We start from the raw sequence: 21782 nt of genomic DNA, 5'->3' as shown, positions 1-21782 counted from the left end.
GCCGGGAACGGCCCCGAACCTGCGCCTGCAGCACAGCGCCGGGAACGGCCCCGAACCTGCGCCGCAGGGCTCCGAACCTGCGCCTGCAGCACCGCGCCGGGGACAGCCCCGAACCTGCGCCTGCAGCACAGCGCCGGGGACGGCCCCGAACCTGCGCCTGCAGCACAGCGCCGGGAACGGCCCCGAACCTGCGCCTGCAGCACAGCGCCGGGGACAGCCCCGAACCTGCGCCGCAGGGCTCCGAACCTGCGCCTGCAGCACAGCGCCGGGGCCGGCCCCGAACCTGCGCCTGCAGCACAGCGCCGGGAACGGCCCCGAACCTGCGCCGCAGGGCTCCGAACCTGCGCCTGCAGCACAGCGCCGGGAACGGCCCCGAACCTGCGCCTGCAGCGTAGCGCCGGGGCCGGCCCCGAACCTGCGCCTGCAGCACAGCGCCGGGGGCGGCCCTGAACCTGCGCCTGCAGCACAGCGCCGGGGGCAGCCCCGAACCTGCGCCGCAGGGCCCCGAACCTGCGCCTGCAGCGTAGCGCCGGGGACAGCCCTGAACCTGCGCCGCAGGGCCCCGAACCTGCTCCTGCAGCACAGCGCCGGGGGCAGCCCCAGAACCTCGCCGCAGGAAGGGGGGGGCAGAGGTGGGCGGGTAAACGCTGGAAAGCCGCGTACCTAACGACGGCCGTTTCACAGGTGACGAGGGGCCAGGGCTCTTTTGAAGGAGGCCATCGCACTTTCCGCGCAGCGCGGTCAAAAGCAAAACGCAGGCCAAAGTGGAGTTCCAGGGAGCTTTTATTGAGTTTAATCAACAAAATCAGGATTTTACCATTCGTCTTTACGGCGCTCTGAACTCGTGAAGCTCCTCACAAGTCAGCGCTGCAACGCACAACATCGCCAGAGAAAATACATTCTCGCCCCGCTCCAAGCTCCGCTGGAGAGTTTGCCAATTACCAATTGAACAGAAAGCCAATTCCCCGCCCCCCTCCCCCAAATGTTTTCAAGGACTAGTTCCTCTTGTTTGCTGGTTAACAGTAATAATAACAACCTCTTGAGTCGGGACCAGTGGATTACAACATTCCACCAGAATTGCAAATAATTTCTTTTTCTTGAAATAAAAGTTCCAGTTTCTTTCAATAAAGGGAACAGTGACTATTTTCTTCTCCTGACACCCCTTCCTTATAGTTACTGGTTAAAATACAGCAAGGCTGTATCTTAATAAACCCATCCCTCCCCTCACCCCTCCTTACCCGTCCCTATGTTGTCTACAGCAGAATTTAACAATGCTTCCACGTAAGGACCTTTTAGCAATACAACAGTGAACTGAGCAAAACCTACAGAATAATCTGCCAAAGCTTCATTTTGAAGACTAGATGCATGCTCTTTGGTCCAGAGAGCTCATTGAACACAAACTGCGACTCACAAAAGAGGGAGCAGAAGTTTGCAGCAACTGGAGGACTCCCCATGTGGGACTACTGCTGCCCAGCTTTTACCGTGGCAGTCGTACTGCTGGAGCTCCTGGGAAGGAAATGTGTTTAGTTCTCAGAAAGCTACAGCCAGTCAGCTCCAGCAGCATGACAGAGTCCAGCAACAGGACAAGAACCACCACAGTGGCAGCTCAGGAGACCTGGCATGGCAACCCTGCAACCTCTGGAACAGAAACCAAGGCAGGACAGTAGTCTGTTCAGGTTTGTGCCCTATCAGTCATTTTAGGGAAAAGAAAAAAGAAAAAAGCCTAAGCATGTGAAGCATTTTTAAATCCTTGGAGCAGACACCCTCCCCCACCCCAAGTGAAAACAAAGAACAAAAGATCAGAATGAGATGATTTGATACCAACGTGTACACAACATGACTTCATGTTGAGCTTCCCTGTTCTTACCCACAAAAAAAGTGACAGAGGGCAAAGGAAAGATGCTCCCATCTCATTCTGGAAACTGAAACGTACTTGAGACCAACCCACCCCCCTCCCTTCGGGAAAAGCCCCCAGCAACTACAGCGTACTCCTGACAGTGCACGCCCAGAGACCAGCCTCTCCTTTCTCCAAACGAGCTGGCAAAGTTTGCATCACCCTCTTAAGAAATGCTTCGGCCAGCTGTGAAGTTTCATTCCATCAAATTAGCAAAGTGATGCTTTTAGACTTCCAAGGAGAAAAGTGCAGAATATCTTAAGATTCTCATTCACATCATCTTTGTCAGAGGAAGTGTGTGTGACCTCAGGTTCATCACTGAAGGCTGCAACTATTGCATAAATGTAAAGACTGGTACGTGACCAGCAAGAACTGGAGATCACAAGGAAATCTCAGGAAGCCAAAAATTACACACTCCTTACTCCTGGGTAGGGGACAAAAAAAAACCCCAAACAAACAAACAACAAAAAAAAAAATGCTACAACCAAAAAAGAAAGGAAAAAACCCAACACCCACCAAACAAAAAAAAAACACAAACAAACAAATAAACCCAACCCAAAGAGTATAAAAAAAAAGAACAAAACCAAAAAGACAAACTAGGGTTACCCTAGTCCTTTGGAGCATCTTTCCATTTGCGAGATCGCATCTGTTACAGATAGCCTACTAGCACCAAGAATAGGCTGCTTCCTTCTTGACAAGAAGCCACCTACAAGCGGTGCCCCCAGATAGTTTAGGTAAGTGCCAATCCTCGAGTAGAGGCCGTGTTTAAAGTAATACTTCCAAAAGTTCTGTGCTTCAAGAGGGACCATCAACACATGGCACCGGGCTAACCTACCACAAATCCAAGCAGAGCACACATGTCTGACTCAACATCGCTATCCTGTTCTTGTGACATGTGCATGCCCTGGTAAGATACAACACTTTTATTTACATTTGTCATGTCTCTGTTGCACTAAAATGATCCCTCTTCTGTCTTTCTGGAAAAATCATAAGCTGGCTGCAGTACAAGAGCAAGATTTACTTTTGGTCAAAGTTACCACCCACAGAATCCCACCCCCCACCCCCCCAAAAAGCACCCCCAAAATTGTTTACATTTAGTACCTGCCAGTCAGATGTATGCTTAGTGGCTCACAGCATGTCTGTGACCAAGCTCTTGAGTTTGTATTCTAGTGCAGCATTTGCTACAATTACGGAGTCACTGGTGACTGAAGGAAAAAAAAAACAACACAACACAAAACCAAAAAGCCAAACTAAAAACTTTCCATCTTGTAAAGTTGTTGTCAGGAGGCACCTGGCTTCTCTTTATGATCCTCAAGGAAATGGATAGGTAAATCCACCTTGCAGTTCCAAATAATTCTGCTTCAATTAAAAAAAAAAAAAAGAGGGAGGGGATGGTGTGAAAATAGGGAGAAAATAAAAGACCTCATTCCTGCCTCAAAGGTAAGCAAGCGTGGTGTGAGTGCAGCAACTGGATATGCAATAAACAACTGAGCAAAAGGGACTGCGCTCATCCAGGTGCCTCCTGAAAGTGTTGGTGAACAGGCTAAAAGGGAATTTTAAAAGAGTACTTTTTTGATTTGTCTCACTCCTTTTGCCTGTAGATCAGGCCAAACCTCAAGCATGTTGGGAGGGGCACAATTTAAAGCAACACTATTTGACCAGAAAGCGCTTTTCAGCAATATACAATGCAAAAATGACAGGCAGCAATTCATGCCAAAACAGAGGAGATGGCAAGCAGCTTTCTGCAGTTTCTGACATTATCAGGGGTTTGCCCTCGCCTGCTCCTAAGTCTGTATGGAGGCAGAAAATGCACAATGCTGCAGGAGGTGAATCGATCCCACACAATGCCAGGACTGTCAGTGGATGCATGTAAACTGGTTTCTACGTTTTCCCTTAAACCCAAGTGGACAGCTTCTGCATACGCTGCTCAGCAAGCCTCGACACCGCTGCATTCCCCTCACACCATGATGGAACACAGGTCGTGGCCCCCTTCAGAGCTGGTCAAGTTCCTTAAGCTGCTAAGGGGGAAAATGAAGACAATCCCCCAGCAGGATAAGCTACAGACTCGGAGGCCTCGCAGGCCCACAAGTGATCTCTTCCACACGAGTGGTACAGGACAGCGTTGCTAGCACCAGAGCAAACCCACCCTGACACGGGACACTTGTAGAGGCCTGCTCTTCTCAGAGGTCAGAGCACTTCTCATTGTTTAGCGTTGCAGAAAACTGAGCCCCTCTCATCTTTAGCTGCTCCCATAATCAGTCTAATCCCTTTAACCCCAGCAACCTTCATCACAAAAGAAGAAGTTATATATGAACCCAAACAGAAAAACAAAAATCATATTTACAAAGTTTGTACAATATACACATCTGATTTTCTATGGGACACACTGCACCAGAGGAAAGAGGGCCATGGCTCTGAGAAAAGTCTACATATCAAGTGCTGTAACTACTAATGGAGACTCTTATGGAAACCAGTCTTTAGTGTTCTGCTAGAGCACAGGGGTTTTCTTACGGCTCCAGCAAAGGATGACAGGCTACTCTTTCCTTCTGGAGCTATGATGCTGCACCTAATCAGCCCAGATTTTAAGTTGTTTTTGTTTTAAATACAGATATTTACAGTGTGGGTGAACTGCAGATGCATATCAACTCCTCCAATTGGAAAAAAAAAAACCCAACATAATAAATTGAAGAAAATAGTAGTATTACCAAGACATCTCACCTCCCAGCCCTGGGGAGGAGAAGAGGGGAAGAGAGGGGAACTTTGACCTGAAACCAAAACCGGCTGTTGATTCCTTGGGCTGTGTCAGAAAGGTGATATTCTGAATGGTCTCATAGCATAAGGCACTTTGCACGAATAAGTAACAAGCTCTTTAAGCTTAAAAAACAGATGAGTAACCAGGGAGAAGTTGAAATGCACTCAGTCAATGGTTGAAGAATTTGAAATTGCAGACAAGCTCCTTGTTCATCAAGATTCTTCTCTTTTCAGGGTTTCTCTTCTTCTCTTGCTGTCCCTCCCACCCAAAGGAAAAAAAATTACATTTAAAACCAGCAGTTAGTGCAACTAATGTTCAATCAGCACACAGTGCAAACAAGTGGAAAAAACCAAAACAGACATTCCTCCTTTTAGCTTCTTTCTTTCTTGCTGTCAAATTTTAAAAAGGAAAAAAAAACCACAAAAAAAAAAAAAAAGGCCAAGCTCTTTAGTCTTCATAGTTCCCAAACAAAAAGACGAAGAAAAACCCACAAAGAGAAGGGTATCCCCAGAGAAACGATGTGTCACAGATCTGGATCAAAGGGCTTCACCTTCTGGCATGTGTAATCAAAGCCTAAAATAAACCATACAAACAGAAAAAAGACAACCACAACACCCACAGTTAAAACACGGTAAGCAAGGGACTCGCAGTGCAACAACCGAGCCCTAAGCAAGGGACTCACAGTGCAACAACCAAGCCCTAAGCAAGGGACTCACAGTGCAACAACCAAGCCCTAAGCAAGGGACTCACAGTGCAACAACCAAGCCCTAAGCAAGGGACTCACAGTGCAACAACCAAGCCCTAAGCAAGGGACCCACAGTGCAACAACCAAGCCCTAAGCAAGGGACCCACAGTGCAACAACCAAGCCCTAAGCAAGGGACCCACAGTGCAACAACCAAGCCCTAAGCAAGGGACTCACAGTGCAACAACCGAGCCCTAAGCGAGGGACCCACAGTGCAACAACCAAGCCCTAAGCGAGGGACTCACAGTGCAACAACCAAGCCCTAAGCGAGGGACCCACAGTGCAACAACCAAGCCCTAAGCGAGGGACCCACAGTGCAACAACCAAGCCCTAAGCGAGGGACCCACAGTGCAACAACCAAGCCCTAAGCAAGGGACCCACAGTGCAACAACCAAGCCCTAAGCAAGGGACTCACAGTGCAACAACCAAGCCCTAAGCAAGGGACTCACAGTGCAACAACCAAGCCCTAAGGAATCACACTCACTATGTGGCAGCTCTGGAAAAGCAAAGGGCATTTGGATCAGCTCAGCCTCCACCAGAGTTCTGCAGGAAGAGCTGCTGCTAACACCCTACTACGGCTGTGGAGCACAAACACCTACTGCTTTCTTGTCCTTCAGAAAGTGGCAAATGGCTGCCAGGCAAGGGCAGAGCGTTGCCCTGAAGAAAGCCATCAAAGAGCCTTCTCTATTACCTGGGGTTTTATTTATTTATAGCAACACAGTGCAAGTTCAGCCACCAAAACTGTGTCCCCAGACAAGTTCAGACTGTATTCTCTTGGTTCTTCTCCCAGGCAAGCAGCAACAGAACAAGGGAGGACAGTCTCAAGTTGTGCTGGGGGAGGTATAGGCTGGATGTTAGGAGGAAGTTCTTCACACAGAGAGCGACTGGCATTGGAATGGGTTGCCCAGGTTGGTGGTGGAGTTGCCATCCCTGGAGGTGTTCAAGGAAAAATGGATGGGGCACTCAGTGCCATGGTCTAGTTGACTGGATAGGGCTGTGGGATAGGTTAGACTGAATGATTTTGGAGGTCTCTTCCAACGTGGTTGATTCTATGCTGTTCAAAGCAGAAGCTGCAACTCAGCTTGGCATGACTAGCCAGGGCCACCCTCCAACAATTTCAAAGGAGTGACACAACATCAAAATGAACCTAATCTGCACTCTGCTTCTATGGCTACTCTTTTTTTGTCACTTAAGAATAATTTCAGCAGCTTTGCTGGGATTCTCTAATTCCTGATCTCTGACAAGAGCACACATTCTTTCCAATGCATGCTGCAGTCCCAGCTAGCAAGTTAACTAAAACCAGGTCAATCAAGCTGTAGCTGTTTAGCTCGACTGCAATCTTGGGCAAGTTTTTCCTTCTTATAAGAAGACTCAGCAGTTTTCCTTCAAGCAAGGGTCAGAAAGGGCACACTTGGGAGTCTCCCGACAGTGAAACTTCCCTTTCTTGTAAAGTTATGCAGGCGACCTCGAGTGGCATCAAAAAGGAATTACAGATTTGCAACCTGCTGCTTTCAAGAGTCTCCTTCTCTGCAGGCATCCAAAAACCCACCTGGATATGTTCTTGTGCGACCTACTCTAGGTGATCCTGCTCTGGCAGGGGGATTGGACTTGCTCTTTTAAGGTCCCTTTCAACCCCTAAGGATCTGCGATTCTGTGAAGAGTTGCACGAACCAAGAGATGTCAAAGATACAGCACCTTTATCTCCATGACCCTGTCTCTTCCTCTTCTAACTGGAGAGGTGCTTAGGCTGTTCTGCTGGTGCTTGCTTCTCAAAGCTACCCATTCTCTCTCCTCAGGTTTTTAAGAGCCGCCTTTCTCTGCCTCTCACTAATTTCACATTTTAGCTAAGCAACACAAGAAAGAACTCCTTAGGCTACTTGTAGCCACCCTGGCCTCTCTGAATGCTGTCCCTGGCTTACCCTTTTCCCCTTTTCTTTTGCCTCCTTAGCATATGGTCAGCACTTTAATTAAAACAACTGAAAATGACTCATCTTGACCATCTTACCCTCTCAGCTCCAGCACATCCACAGAACTCTTTGAACTGCCTCCACAACCAGAGTCCCTTCAGCACATCTGTTTCCCTCCTCCCCTGCAGTACCATCCACACATCAGCCCTTTCATGCAGCACCACTCTATCGAGGAAGGCATTTTATATACGCACATGTTTACTGTTTCTCATCTTCTACAGGTTCACTGTGGTATTCTGCCACATACAGGCTCTTGTCAATGTTGCTTGGTATGGGTTTAATTTCAGTTCCCAACTGCTCCTCAATACTTTTCAGGTTGAAGCGATCATCATAGGTGATCAAGTTGATGGCCAGGCCAAGGTGACCAAAACGACCTTGACAAAAAAAAGACACCCCAGTCTTAGCTGAGCACCAGAATGTTGATTGCAAAAGTCTGTAAGCTGGAGTTATTAGCACTGCTCTGTGATGATAAATGCAAATACAGATCCCACCACAGGTCTCTGCAACTTTTGCATCTTTTTTTTTGGTCAAGTTTCATACTGTCATAGGAATAAGAATACCCAGGGAGTTCTAAATGCTCTGATCACACCTGTTCATTAATCACCAACAAAGTCTTCCATTACTGCACTATGCACACCCAGCCCTTCTTTAATAACACAGTTCTGGAACAACTGCAAAGTCCAAGTACACAGAGTTTCTCTGTCCAGTGCCTTTCTTAAGGGTGTATTTTGCTGATGCCCAGACATTAGATGCATGCCTTGGAACATGCACAGAAGAAAAGCAGGCTTAAGACATAACAAAATTTACATTCTCAATATAGAGTTCTCCCAAAGTGCAAACAGTAAAGCTCCTAAGAACAAAGCAAAATAGGCTTTTTTGTTACTATTATTAGGCTGTCCAGGCCAATTTCAAGAGAAGAGCCCTTTAGTCAGGTATTTGTGAGGATAACCAACTGAGATAGCTTATCAGGAAAATGAAAGCTACCCAAAGCAATACACAAATACCAAAACAACAAACATGCCAATTGAAGCTTAAGAGACATCACAGGCATCAGCAAAGGTACACTTAAAAGATGTTTTTTCTCCTACCTGATCTGCCAATACGATGGAGATAAGTCTCTGCCAGCTTTGGGAAATCAAAGTTTATCACCACATTCACAGCTTGGATATCAATACCTCGGGTAAACAGATCTGAAAGAATCCAGGTCACACAGAAAGTTAGTTTCAGTGGGATCGAATGCAGGGTGGAAAGATTAACAATGATTAATCTGCAGCTTGCAGTGGTTTCCAGATAAAGGCTTCCCTTGTATCTAAGGGAGTTTACATGTAATTCTCTTAAGGCTTCTTCCTGCTCTTATAAAGAGGAGCACAAGGGAAATCACTGAAACACCAGATCTGCACATCTATGCTTCCTTGTTTCAAGCTACACTATTTCTGAGCAGGTCACCTTATACAAGCCTCTCCTCACACACACACTCATACATTGCCAATGTCAGAACAGACTTCAGAGCTGGGCTACATCCCATCAGCTCAAGTGGTTTTATTCTGCTTCTAGTGACTTTTGTAAAATGACAGAGACAGTGACCAACTAGCCCTGCTGTGAGACCACTGCAGAGGGAAACTGGATCAAACGTGGGCCAATCAAAACTTTACAAAGATGAGCTGGGAACACCCTCAGAGTTGGCAAAACTCCCTCAGGTGATCCCAGCCACAGTTCCAGGGTGCTTTGTAGAGCTCAGAGAGCTCTCACAGGAAAATGCAGAGACATCACCACCTAGTGCAGAGTGCAGTAAAAACAGCTGTTAGCAACCTGCACCTTCCTGCTTTCTCACAAGTCTAGATGCCTAAAGAAGGGCACCCTGCTACAGACAGGCTTGAAAAAGGCCTCTTACAAAAACGTATTTTTTAATTACAGGTCAGGAAATGTGTTCTATCCAAGCTAATGGCTAATTCACTTTCACACCTTTTAGAAGCAAGAGAACATTGAGGAACTCTTACCAGTGCAAACAAGATTGCGGCATAAGCCGTTGCGGAAATCGTGGAACACACGATTGCGGTGCTCCTGGAAACACAAAGCACAAAGGGCTGTGACTGTCAGGAACAGCCAAGCTACAAATAGAGCTTCAACCAACCTCCCCCTCATTATCAGAGAACAGTTGAGCCCAAGAACACTTCTAGTACACTTTTTTTCCCACTTCTTACCCAGGTATTACAAAGAAGTTAGCAGAGGGGGTCTTGGTTCCACTCTGAGACAAAGGCACACAACCAACTGTTCTAAAACCTTCTACACTTATCTCAGAACAGAAGCATCTTAAGTAACAGTTACATGAAATGCACATTAAGGAAGTCAAACTGCTGCTCTAAGTACTGCTTGCCCCCAGTCACTGCTGGAGTCAATGCCTGCTTTCTACATTTCCTTAAAAACTGAAGCTGGCAGTAACTTGATTTCCCAGCACGGAGTATTTTTCACTACTGATTCCAAATTAGGAGTGGGACAAGTCACTTATCTGTGAAGACACTCCTCTCACAAACAAGTCACACTGAGCCACACAAAGGCTAAATACTATCACTGTTAGGGACTGAATTAGCGGTGGGAATGAACAAACTGAAGGTTTCCATATACACAGCTGCATTTTGTCACAAAGATAATTTACTAACTGATAAAAAGCAAAATAAAAAAGGTACTTCGAGGAACCCATCTGCATATCTCTCTGCTCTCAATGCCAATGCTGCCTCTAGATCTGATTACTGCTCTGTGTGTGGCCCAGCAAACACTGGCACTGCCTATCAGATTCTTTGAACAGCATGCTAATTTTCCTCTAAGGCTTTCACTGGAATGTACTCTTACTTGCAGATAAAGTGAATAAACTCTGTTTTCAAGCACAACTGTTTCTCAACCTTCTGAGAGCTTTTAGAAAGCCAATGGCATCCTGGCCTGTTATCAGGAGCAGTGTGGCCAATAGGACGAGGGAGGTTATTCTTCCCCTGTACTCAACACTGATCAGGTTGACTACAGGGGAACTGTACCTTGAGTACTGTGTCCAGTTCTGGGCCACTCAATTCAAGAGAGATGTTGAGGTGCTGGAACGTGTCCAGAGAAGGGCAACAAGGCTGGTGAAAAGCCTGGAGCACAGCCCTATGAGGAGAGGCTGAGGGAGATGGGGGGGTGCAGCCTGCAGAAGAGGAGGCTCAGGGCAGAGCTCATTGCTGTCTACAACTCCCTGAAGGGAGGCTGTAGCCAGGTGGGGTTGGTCTCTTCTCCCAGACAACCAGCAACAGAACAAGGGGACAGAGTTTCAAGTTGTGCTGGGGGAAGTATAGGCTGGATGTTAGGAGGAAGTTGTTGCCAGAGAGAGTGATTGGCATTGGAATGGGCTGCCCAGGGAGGTGGTGGAGTCACCATCCCTGGAGGTGTTCAAGAAAAGACTGGATGAGGCACTTGGTGCCATGGTCTAGTTGACTGGATAGGGCTGGGTGCTAGCTTGGACTGAATGATGTTGGAGGTCTCTTCCAACCTGGTTGATTCTATAATTCCAAGAAAACTGCAAGAATGAAGCTCAAGGACATGTGAGCTAACACACCTACAGCTGACAGAAACCTCTGCACCAGCAAGGCTGTACCAGAATTTTTCATCACCTATGGCAAGGCCACAGGTGCTCAATCACAGCTTTCACCTAGAAGTCTGCTTAAAAGACAGCTCTCCAACTTCTCAGATTCTCCTGCAGTCACAGTGCCAAGCCACACAGGGCATTCAATCAGTTGAGAACTGAGGGGCTGTCATTTGTTTTAAACTAGGCTCATTTTCATCTGTGTCACACTTGCCAGGCTGGCAAATGCAGAGCAATGGCAATGAGAGCAGTGTCTTCTGGCTGCAGTCAGTGCTTACACTGCACTAATTAAGCTGACTCTTAAACATCAAGCAGCAGCCTACACCAAATAGTCTGGAAAGAGGGCTGGGGTGGGAGAGATCTCAGTCTGAAAACAAATCAATACCAATACAATACACACTTCAGTTTTCAAAGAACATACACACTTAAAGCAAACATTTGGCTATTCAGTAAAGCTTGAGATGGTGTGGAATAAGGCACTGCTGACTTCATACTCACCTGCCTCATTTTAGCATGGATATAAAAGCAGGAATAACCCAGCTGGGAGATCTTTTTGGCAAGCAATTCAACACGTTGGGAGGAATTGCAGAAAATGATCGACTGGTTGATCTGGAGCTGAAAATATAAAGCAGCACGCTCACTAAATCTATCATTTGCTAGTAAAATGCTGCAAGACTTAAGTCTTAATCCCTTCCAGAAAAGCAGGCAAGCAGATATGCTGGAAGTCACTTACAGAGTTGGTATTTACATACAAGAGGGCAAAAATAGCTAACACGGTTCTGTACCACAAAGGTGCATGCCAAGAAGCAGGCATTTTGAGCTTCAGCCAAATGGCATGTTTTAACACAGAAAATGCCTCTGCCACCCTTGCTCTTATTCTTGGTTTCAACAGGAAAAATACCTCTGTGTGTTCTTAACCTGGCCCTACTGCTTACCCTGGAAAACAGAGTATTGAGGCAGTGTACTTTCTGACGCTCGGTTACATAGGCATAGTACTGGGTAACTCCCTTCAAGGTCAGCTCCTCCATCAGGTTAATCTCATAGGGCTTCTGCAAGTGGGAATTCTGAAAAAGAAAGATGAGGATAAAGCAGGTACATCCACAGGCAAAACTATGCAATCACTTCCTACCCTACAGCACTTTCACCTTTCTTCATAGCAAAGATGAGCTATGTGGCCACTCAAACTGCGTAGAATTTCACAAGTTATTACTTATAAATCCAAGGGGACAGAGTAGGCCAAGCAGAAACACCCTCTGGAAGCAAGTCAGTGTAGGTAACACACAAGTAATGCATAGAATTGAAGACAATACTTTAGAAGCAAGAACTAACAAACTCCTCATCCCTGCTACTGAAGGTCAACAATTACTTTCAAACTCCTGCCCCGCATTTAGGCTGGTTTAAGTTAAACCAATGAAGTTTGGTTCTATTTTCCAATGAATAAATACAATTTTTAATTAAAAACAATGTTAAAAATGCTACACCGGCAGCTGCGCATCGCTCCATGCGCGGCGGCGCCGCACCAGCGGCTGCGCATCGCTCCACACAGCGCCACACCAGCGGCTGCGCATCCCTTCACACAGCGCCGCACCGGCGGCTGCGCATCGCTCCACGCGCGTCGGCGCCGCACCGGCGGCTGCGCATCGCTCCACACAGCGCCACACCAGCGGCTGCGCATCCCTTCACACAGCGCCGCACCGGCGGCTGCGCATCGCTCCACGCGCGGCGACGCCGCACCAGCGGCTGCGCATCGCTCCACACAGCGCCACACCAGCGGCTGCGCATCCCTTCACACAGCGCCGCTCCGGCAGCTGCGCATCGCTCCACGCACGGCGCCGCACCGGCGGCTGCGCATCGCTCCACGCGCGGCACCGCACCGGCGGCTGCGCATCGCTCCACACAGCACCACACTAGCAGCTGCGCATCGCTCCACACAGCACCACACTAGCAGCTGCGCATCACACACTTCACATGCAGTGCCATCATGACCACATCTACACTCACCATGAACTTCTGTACACTCAAAGGGAAAGTGGCTGAGTAGAGCAAAATCTGCCTGTTTTTAGGTAGTGTGAGAATAATGTCTTCCATAATTTGAACAAAATCTTGAGACAGCAACTTATCTGCCTGTAACACCAGAAATAACAGGAAGTTAACGAGGCAAGATTTCACTGGGGGTAGGAAGCAAACCCAAAACAAAACCATTCTCCCTGCCATGGTGATGGGACTGTCCCCTCTGGAACACAGCCCACACTCCAAAAGATGCATGATTTAGCCGCTGGAGATAGAATTAAGCAGTAATAGGAAGCCTGCCCTCTCCAGGATTTCAGTACTTTTGATTTAAGCAGAATGAAATTCAGGAAAAACAAACAGAATTGGAAGTGGGAACAGTTATCAGGGTTCCCATCAAGAATCATTCAAAAGCTTTCACACAACTGTTTTCCCAGCCTGTATGCTACTGGACGTTCACCAGTTTCATACACACCTGTGTGGAAATAAACTCAGCTCATTCCTAAACTGAAAGCAAACAAAACAACATTCCTTCAGAACAGGCTGTTACCCTACTGTTCAGAAATTGCAAGGATGACAGGAAAGGCAAATCTCATTAGGTTGTTTTCTCAAAACATCCACATCCAGAAAAAACCCTCTGCAAAGTATCTTCTCATAAATCCTGAGAACTGGACGAGCTTTAACCTTTACAGTGTCTCTAAGAAAAATCCAGTCTGTTGCTGTGCATCAGAAAGAAACTCACTGAGACAAATCAGTGTATTAACTTGGTGTTAAAATGCCAGAACATCTGACATGAGCAACTTGCCTCATCCAATACTATCATCTGGACATGCTCGACTTTCGCTACTCCTTTCTTGATGAGATCGAGAATCCTCCCAGGGGTAGCTATCACCACATGCACTGTAAGGTTATAAGAGAAATAAACAATCAAACAAACAAGCTGATTGAGTAGAACGATATTTGTGACATTCAATGCCATGTTTCCTAACAACAGTCTGAACAAGGAAAGACAGCATTACCAACACCTAACAAAAGACACTGTAGCCTGTTCTGGAACAAGCAAAGGGTAACAAGCAGAAATTCCATTACCACACTGTAAAACCAACAGACAAATAGCAACTGTAGCACAGCAAAAGGCTCCAACCTGTATCATCAAGCCTCATTATGTCATCCCGCAAATTGGTTCCTCCAGTTGTTGCCATCACTTTGGCACCTCCCATGTGTTTGCTGACTTGGATACAGATTTGACTGACCTGCAGGGCTAGTTCACGGGTGGGAACGATCACCATTGCTGCAAGTTAAGAGAGTCAGCATGAGTTACTAGTAGACACCACATGTTTTCAGTACTAATCCTCAGGAAATACAGACTTCATGAAAGATACACTTCCATAGTTTTAGACTTCCAGTCTAGGTATCCTTAATGAGACCTAGAAGCTGCTTAAGACAAGGCAAATTCTGTCCCAGGGTCTGCCATCCCCCCATGTTCCCTTTGCACAAGTGCTCCAATCCAGCATGCTTGCTTATTACCAAAAACCCACTTTCCAGAGCAAGGCAGTGAGGCCCAGCTGACATCTTCCATTTTAAGCTTTTGAAAACTTCAGGACTTTCAAAATTACACCTCCCCATTAACTATCTTCAACAGTACAAGAAGATACCACATGTTGCTTACTTTCACTGTCCAGCTTTAAATGCAAGTCTGCAGTGCAGCACCCAATACCACTACCCAGCTGCAGCTAAGTGAGGTCCTTCCCAGCTCACCTTGTATATTGTCCTTCTTTAAGTCTAGCCGTTCAAGTAAAGGAATGAGGTAGGCTCCACTCTTGCCTGTTCCATTTTTCGCTCTAGCCAAGATATCCCTACCAGATAAAGCAATGGGGATGCTCTCCTCCTGAAATACAACGACAGCACATGAGCAATCATAAGCTATGCTCACTAGAGAGGCAGGCCAAATTTAACTCTTCTCACTATTACCTGAAGTCCAACTGTTTCACAAACAGAATATCCTGCAACTACAAGCATTGCAGACTCTCAAAAGAAGACATTAAACCTATCAGTAAAGAGATCCCGAGCAAAGAAACAGCACTTGGCAGTACTGATCTTGCCTGGCTATAAGGGAACCAGGCACGAGGTACTCCAGGAAGGGTAAACCTACACTAGCACCTAAGAGAAAAAAGAAGTGAAAAATCAGGAAAAAATGACAGTCACAAGCAAATTCCTCCTGTGGAAAAAGATACCTGCCTGTATCTTAGCAAGAGAACCACATCAGCCCATGTAATTCTAACCTGCAGGCTCCTGTGATACACTTCTGAACAAAACAACAGGCTTTCCTTTTGAAACTTCAACCACCCAAATACAAGCCCCAGGTATTTTTCCCTTTACTATCCTTTACAGTAACATCTAAAGAACTCTCAGGTTTCTTGAAAGATGTCATATTTAGAATCTCATTTAAAGCAGACAAATTCTCTAAAAGCCATAGCTTTCTCATGCCTTAAAGAGATAAAAGTGGCAGATCTGTGCCAATGATAATCCTCCAAAGGACAATTAGAAGGAAGCTCAACCCTCAAGTTTACCAGAACAAGCCTTGAAGTTTTGTAAAAGCAAGATGGAAGGAGAGCAAAATGAACTTGCTAACATATTAATCTCTTTCCCATCATTTCCATTATGCTCCCTTCCAGACCCACATGATAGTAAAGCCAAGACCAGGTGACAAAGCCACAGCTGTTGTTTTATCAACTAATGGCAGAGCTTTCTGGAAAATTAATAGCACAGCCCTGCTCTCACTGAGACTGCTGAAGTGAGAGATGTTACTGACAAGAGAATTAACACAACAATGCTTCCAGATGGAGAAGGAAAATCCAAGTTGACTTTTCTAGAGTCTAAGTCAGTTCCATCTCATAGAATCAACCAGGTTGGAAGAGACCTCCAAGATCATCCAGTCCAACCTAGCACCCTGCCCTATCCAATCAACCAGACCACGGCACTAAGTGCCTCATCCAGTCTTTTCTTTAAGACCCCCAGGGACGGTGCCTCCACCACCTCCCTGGGCAGCCCATTCCAATGGGAAATCACTCTCTCTGTGAAGAACTTCTTCCTAATATCCAGCCTATACCTACCCTGGCACAACTTGAGACTGTGTCCCCTTGTAATAAGTAATAAGATCACCCCTGAGCCTCCTCTTCTCCAGGCTAAACAGGCCCAGCTCCCTCAGCCTCTCCTCATAGGATTTGTGCTCCAGGCCCCTCACCAGCTTCGTTGCCCTTCTCTGGACATGTTCCAGCACCTCAACATCCTTCTTGAATTGAGGGGCCCAGAACTGGACACAGTACTCAAGGTGTGGTCTGAGTACAGTCTCTAGGTCACCTGTTGCATGGCTTGGTGATTTAGGTGGGTATCAGAAATTTTCACCTTCCCCAAAGGGCCTCCAAGTTCTCCCACTCATCAAACCCAAGCCTCTCAAATCATGGCATGAGCATCCAACATTCAAACAGGAATAAGAATGTCAATACATTTATCAAAAATTTAAATGCTGCTTGTAAGTAGTCTGTAAACAACCTGAATAGGAGATGGTTTTTCCCAGCCCATTTCAAAAATTCCCATCAGCAACTCCCGTTTCAAACAGTAATCTTCAAACTCGTTTCCTTTTGTGGAGGTCACATCCTAAACGATCAAAAAAAAGCACATCTGTCAGATTAGCTCATACAACCCACAGCTGCAGATTGGTCTGACTCGATGAGAGGCTGCTCCTACAGGAAGTCCACACAGCGCAGCCCCTTGCTAACCAGGAGCTGCCTCTGCCCTGTGCAATGCCATACAGCAGAGGAGGAGGCAGCACCACGAATGCACACTGGTGCCTTTCGATCTGCACTGCCAGACACTGACAGTCAGTCCCACGTTGTAACACTACCACAGTAAGACATACACTGAGCTTTCCAAGAGGCATCTCTACCAAGGAGTTGCAGAGCAGCACGAGCTGAACTGCTTTGGACAAATATTTTGCCACTGGGGTTTCTCTTACAGCTTTTATTGAGTATTTTTACTACGATTCAACCATCCTTACCGAAGTTTTGATTCTCAAATCCTTTGGAGGGAGTTTTAAAGTCTTTTTCCAGTCATCACCAGGTCTACAGCAAAAATGAAACAAACATAAATTGCATAACAAAATGGATCAACAATTTGATTTTGTATTTTTAATCTATTAGATAGGCATTGTATGTTTCTTAGAATAGGTAATATTTTCATCTCCTGAAAGCTAACAGTGCCTACACATGAGCTCAAGTCTTCTTCGAGCTAAGCAGAATGCAACAGGCAGAAAACTGTAAACGAAGGAAATTGGCAGCCTGCCAAGCACACAGAATTTGTGAAATCTTTACCCAGTCATGACTCAAGTCCCATTTTTAGGGCACCAAATGAATCCAATAGAACACAGACTTAAAACTGAAGACTTAGTCATATGACAGAAACTGGCTATAATAAATCCACATGAGAATATTTCATCACTTAAAAAAAGTTAGCAATAATCTTGCCCAGGAAACTCTTAATCCATGAGTAATGCAAGATGATAAAAAGTACTTTGGGGGAGAAAAACATGGACACAGGCGTTCCTCTTGGAGGGTTGCCTCTTGCTCTCAGTAAGATTTAAAGACCCATGCTTTCTTGAAAGCCACTGCACAGAGGAGAGCAAGTGATTGACATTTGCTGGGTTTAACTCATTGGTTTCACTGCAGTAACTCTTTTCTATTACAAAAATAGGAGGCAGGCAGGACAAGGAGGGGAAGGAGGAGTTCTGCAAACTTTTAAGAACCTGTGATTAATTTATTGAAGCCTGAGCTTCAATACACTGAAAGAGTGTAAGACAGAGCACTGAGGAGAGTGAGCACTGCTATTTAAAATCAATGACAAAATATGATTAACTGATCAAAGAACCTCTCCCTGTAAGAAAGAACTGCAACAAACAACTGAAAGGCAGACACAACTCGACTGAGACTAGGTGGCATTTCCTTCCGTCTTAAATTTCATTTCAGCTCCTTCCTGCTTCCCAATTTCCCTTTCATACCACTTGCAAAAGAACTGGCTGCTGCTCAGCAGACTAAATATTCTGAGAAGCAAAGCATCGAATTCCCTTTTCACAACAAACACACATGAGCAGCCTGCACATGGAAATACAGCTTTCTTTTCATCATGCACGACACGGGACACTTCTAACCATCAACATCGTACCACATGGGGAACCCAGGAACACTTTCCCATACCTGACTTTTAAAGATGCCTATTGCAGTGGCTGGTACAAACACTTACTTAATAGCGGTGGTCATACTCTGTGCTTGCTGTTGAGTGCCGTTGTTGATTGTGTTGGCATTTTTCAGCTGGTTCATCTGTTGCTGAGTTTGTGTGCCTCCACCTCCTGGGCCCCCGCTGGGTTTTACAGGGCCTCTCAACTGCCCATTCTGACTGGATAGACCCATTATAACAGGGTTCTCTGTTCTGGCCGTGCTCATGCTTTTGTTTTTAAAGATGTCTTTTTAGACTTCAAAACTTTGAAAGTCAGTACAGAAACTGTAATAACAGTTTATTAGACTCTCCAAAACGAAGAGATAAATAACTCTTGCTCAATATATGAGTCCTTTATTGCAATGCAGGCAAGCACCTGTAAGTCACTCAAAAAGTATAGTAACTTGCTCTGATGCACTGTGGATCAACTTTTTAAAAAAAAAAGCCCTCTATCAAAGTTGAGTTATATCAGAATTCATTTGCTTCAATCTGAAAGAGAAGACAATAACAATTAGCACATGGATTTCTGTCTGTGTAAATCAGTCTACCTTCACATTCGAAGAACTGCTTCTTCCCAGGCAACGTACAACAACAGTACCTGCTGCTCTGCCTCTCTCGGTGACAATTATCAAGACATACAGAAAGGGGAAAGGATTTTCATGCAACACTACACCTATCACCTTCAGCCACCAAAGAAGTGTCTCAAAAACTGCACTTTCAGCAGCCTGCCCACACGTACCTGCTGACAAACAGTACCTGCTCCTTGTCTATCAAGCATGAACTACTCGGATTGCTTTGGTGGTTCTTGAAATCTCCCTACTTCTGGGACACAGCAAAGCACCTGTGAAATGCTAAGCAACATCACTATGCAGAAGATGGTGACAGGAGCTGAGGCCACAGTATCAATTGCACGTTTCAGTTAAACTTGACCAAACCCCTCAGTTACTCTGCCTGCCCTTGTCACTTCCACAGGGAAAGAGAATTACAGTTTAAGAAACAACAATGAAACCCAAAACAACCCAGCCTCTCCCAACCAACAAGTTAGTTCAATCCAGCAAGTTAGTCCAACCCAGCCTCTCCTCTCCAAATCAGCAAGTTAGTTCAACCCAGCCTCTCCTCTCCAACCCAACAAGTTAAGTTCAACCCAGCCTCTCCTCTCCAACCCAACAACTTAAGTTCAACCCAGCCTCTCCTCTCCAACCCAACAACTTAAGTTCAACCCAGCCTCTCCTCCCCAACCCAACAAGTTAAGTTCAACCCAGCCTCTCCAACCCAACAAGTTAAGTTCAACCCAGCCTCTCCAACCCAACAAGTTAAGTTCAACCCAGCCTCTCCAACCCAACAAGTTAAGTTCAACCCAGCCTCTCCAACCCAACAAGTTAAGTTCAACCCAGCCTCTCCAACCCAACAAGTTAAGTTCAACCCAGCCTCTCCAACCCAACAAGTTAAGTTCAACCCAGCCTCTCCAACCCAACAAGTTAAGTTCAACCCAGCCTCTCCTCCCCAACCCAACAAGTCAGTTTAACCCAGCCTCTCCAACCCAACAAGTTAAGTTCAGCCCAGCCTCTCCAACCCAACAACTTAAGTTCAACCCAGCCTCTCCAACTCAACAAGTCAGTTTAACCCAGCCTCTCCTCCCCAACCCAACAAGTCAGTTTAACCCAGCCTCTCCAACCCAACAAGTTAAGTTCAGCCCAGCCTCTCCAACCCAACAACTTAAGTTCAACCCAGCCTCTCCAACCCAAAAAGTTAAGTTTAACCCAGCCTCTCCTCTCCAACCCAACAAGTTAAGTTCAACCCAGCCTCTCCTCTCCAACCCAACAAGGTAGTTCAACCCAGCCCACTGAAACTTTTTAATTAGGTATTGATCTGACACCATTTAGAACAGCGGAACAAACAGTATCATCAAACTGAACTGACAGTAGCTTCCTGTTTTGTTAAGCCTAAGTGGTTGAGCCTGAACTGAAGCAATGAGTAATACACATTTACACATTAGATATCTAGCTTCCTGCTCCTGTGTCCACATGACGTTACCTCCCAGACGCCAGTACCAACTTATATTACACTCAAAAGTACAGAGAGGTCAGCAAAACGGCGAAGACAGGATACAAAGTCTGCACCTCGCACAAAGTAATCACGGACCAGAGTTGAAAAATCCCTCATGGTATTGGGGAGTGAGTATATTCCTAGCCCAAAAGCTTTCCGAAGCAACAGAAAGTAGGCTTGCCTGCACAATTTGGCATGGCAACACATCTGTATCTTGGAAAAACACGAAGGAAGAACCAGCAGACTACTACTTGAGCATGCACAGCAAGGCACGTTTCCCCGGTGAATAAAAGGCACACTCGAAAGCGTTTCGAGAGGACGGCAAAGTAACTCAGACCCTTTCCCCGACTTCCCAGCTGCTTCCAAGCCTGCCGCTTCTAGATCGGCAGGAACTTTTTAAAACTGTAGAAATGGGATTTTTCTGCTCTTCCTCTTCCCCACTGGAAGGAAGAACTGTTTCAAAGCATCTCTGAAGAGAGATTTCTCCTGCCTGTTAATTCGGTAAAAACCGGCCCAGTCACAAAAGTAATCAGGGCCGACAAAAAGGAGTCCTCTAACACTGTAAATAAAACCTCTGAGCTTCTTAACCCCCCCTCGCTCGTAACTATCCTTGAAAAGGAAAGAGAGCAAAAGAAAGCCGCACGGCTCAATCGAACTCAAACCTCCCCGCTGCGAGAGAAGCGCCACCATTTCGTAAACGGGCGGTCCGACGGCAAAAAGGCCCCCCGCACCACGGCCCTTCTCCGCAGGCACGGAGCACGCAGCGCTCCGGGGAGCCGCCGCTAAATCGCTCCCATCTTCTGCCGGCAGCAGACCCCCGCCCCTCAGCAGCGCCGGGCCGAGCCGGCCCCAGCACAAAGCGGCCGCGCCGCTCGCCGGGCCGCGGGAGCCCCCACGGTGCCCATTGTTTCCGGCGAGCCCAGGCCGCACTGCGGCGTCGCCAGCGCCGCGCACAAGAGCGGTGCGGTCCCCGGGCTCCGCAGCGGGCCCGGCGCCGCCCGCGGAACGCAGCTGCGCCACACCGGCACCTCCCGCCCGCGAACAATGGAACGGCCCCCGCCCGCCGCCGCCGCTCGGGCCGGCAGCGAGCGCCGCTGGCGCCCGGGCCCGGCCCCGCCCCGCACGCCGGCCCCGCGGCCCCGCCGCTCCCGGCGCGGCCCCACCGGCAGTCCCCACCGCGCCCGCGGGCACCCGGCGCCGCCAGGCCGCGCTCAGGCCCTACCGCTCCCGCGGGCCGCCGCAGGCCGCGAGACTAGGCCGGGCGGCGGCAGCACCCCCCACCCCGCTCCCGCCGCCCCGCGCCCGCCGTGGCGCCCCGGCCCGTCCTCACCGCCAGCAGCCGCACTCCGCCCCTCGCCCAGGTTAAAAATCCTCTCGCTCCCCCCTGGTGCCTTGTTATGGCGACTCGACGCTCCAAGATGGCGGCTTCCTCCTTCCTCCCGTGCGCCCTCCCCCTCCCGGCCGCACGGGCTGGCCCCGCCCCGCACGCACGCACGCA

The 21782-nt window shown here is 47.4% G+C and overlaps 1 protein-coding gene across 4 annotated transcripts; it reads right to left on the bottom strand.

Annotated features, from left to right (window-relative positions):
- Positions 1-765: 765 nt before the first annotated feature.
- Positions 766-21740, bottom strand: DDX6 (DEAD-box helicase 6). 4 transcript variants are annotated; one of them, XM_064172980.1, is made up of 14 exons: positions 21615-21740; positions 18266-18727; positions 17028-17091; positions 16523-16627; positions 14729-14858; positions 14115-14261; positions 13772-13870; positions 12965-13083; positions 11899-12027; positions 11462-11578; positions 9354-9417; positions 8445-8546; positions 7551-7730; positions 766-5219 (listed from the first exon to the last, which is right to left on the bottom strand). In XM_064172980.1, exons 2-13 carry the CDS (start codon positions 18463-18465, stop codon positions 7555-7557), a joined length of 1452 nt encoding a protein of 483 aa, XP_064029050.1. In that variant the 5' UTR covers positions 18466-18727; positions 21615-21740; the 3' UTR covers positions 766-5219; positions 7551-7554. The 4 variants fall into 4 exon arrangements, with proteins under 4 accessions (XP_064029050.1, XP_064029053.1, XP_064029052.1 ...); XM_064172983.1 differs by having other exon boundaries at positions 766-4904; XM_064172982.1 differs by having other exon boundaries at positions 766-4898.
- Positions 21741-21782: the final 42 nt, after the last annotated feature.

Source organism: Pogoniulus pusillus, chromosome 38 (assembly GCF_015220805.1).
Source record: "Pogoniulus pusillus isolate bPogPus1 chromosome 38, bPogPus1.pri, whole genome shotgun sequence".
In the NCBI taxonomy this organism is placed as follows: Eukaryota; Metazoa; Chordata; class Aves; order Piciformes; family Lybiidae; genus Pogoniulus; species Pogoniulus pusillus.
The sequence above is the reverse complement of the archived record's forward strand: the minus strand, read 5'-3'. Positions and strand labels throughout refer to the sequence as shown.

Bases quoted from the DNA above. Each gene is read 5' to 3' on its own strand.
- DDX6 (XM_064172980.1), bottom strand. From the start codon at position 18,465: ATGAGCACGGCCAGAACAGAGAACCCTGTTATAATGGGTCTATCCAGT. The intron at 11,579-11,898 runs GTAAGCAGTAGG...TTATATTTTCAG, and splicing joins TCAATACTCTGTTTTCCAGG to CTCCAGATCAACCAGTCGAT. The intron at 9,418-11,461 runs GTGAGTATGAAG...TTGTGTTTCCAG, and splicing joins TCCATGCTAAAATGAGGCAG to GAGCACCGCAATCGTGTGTT.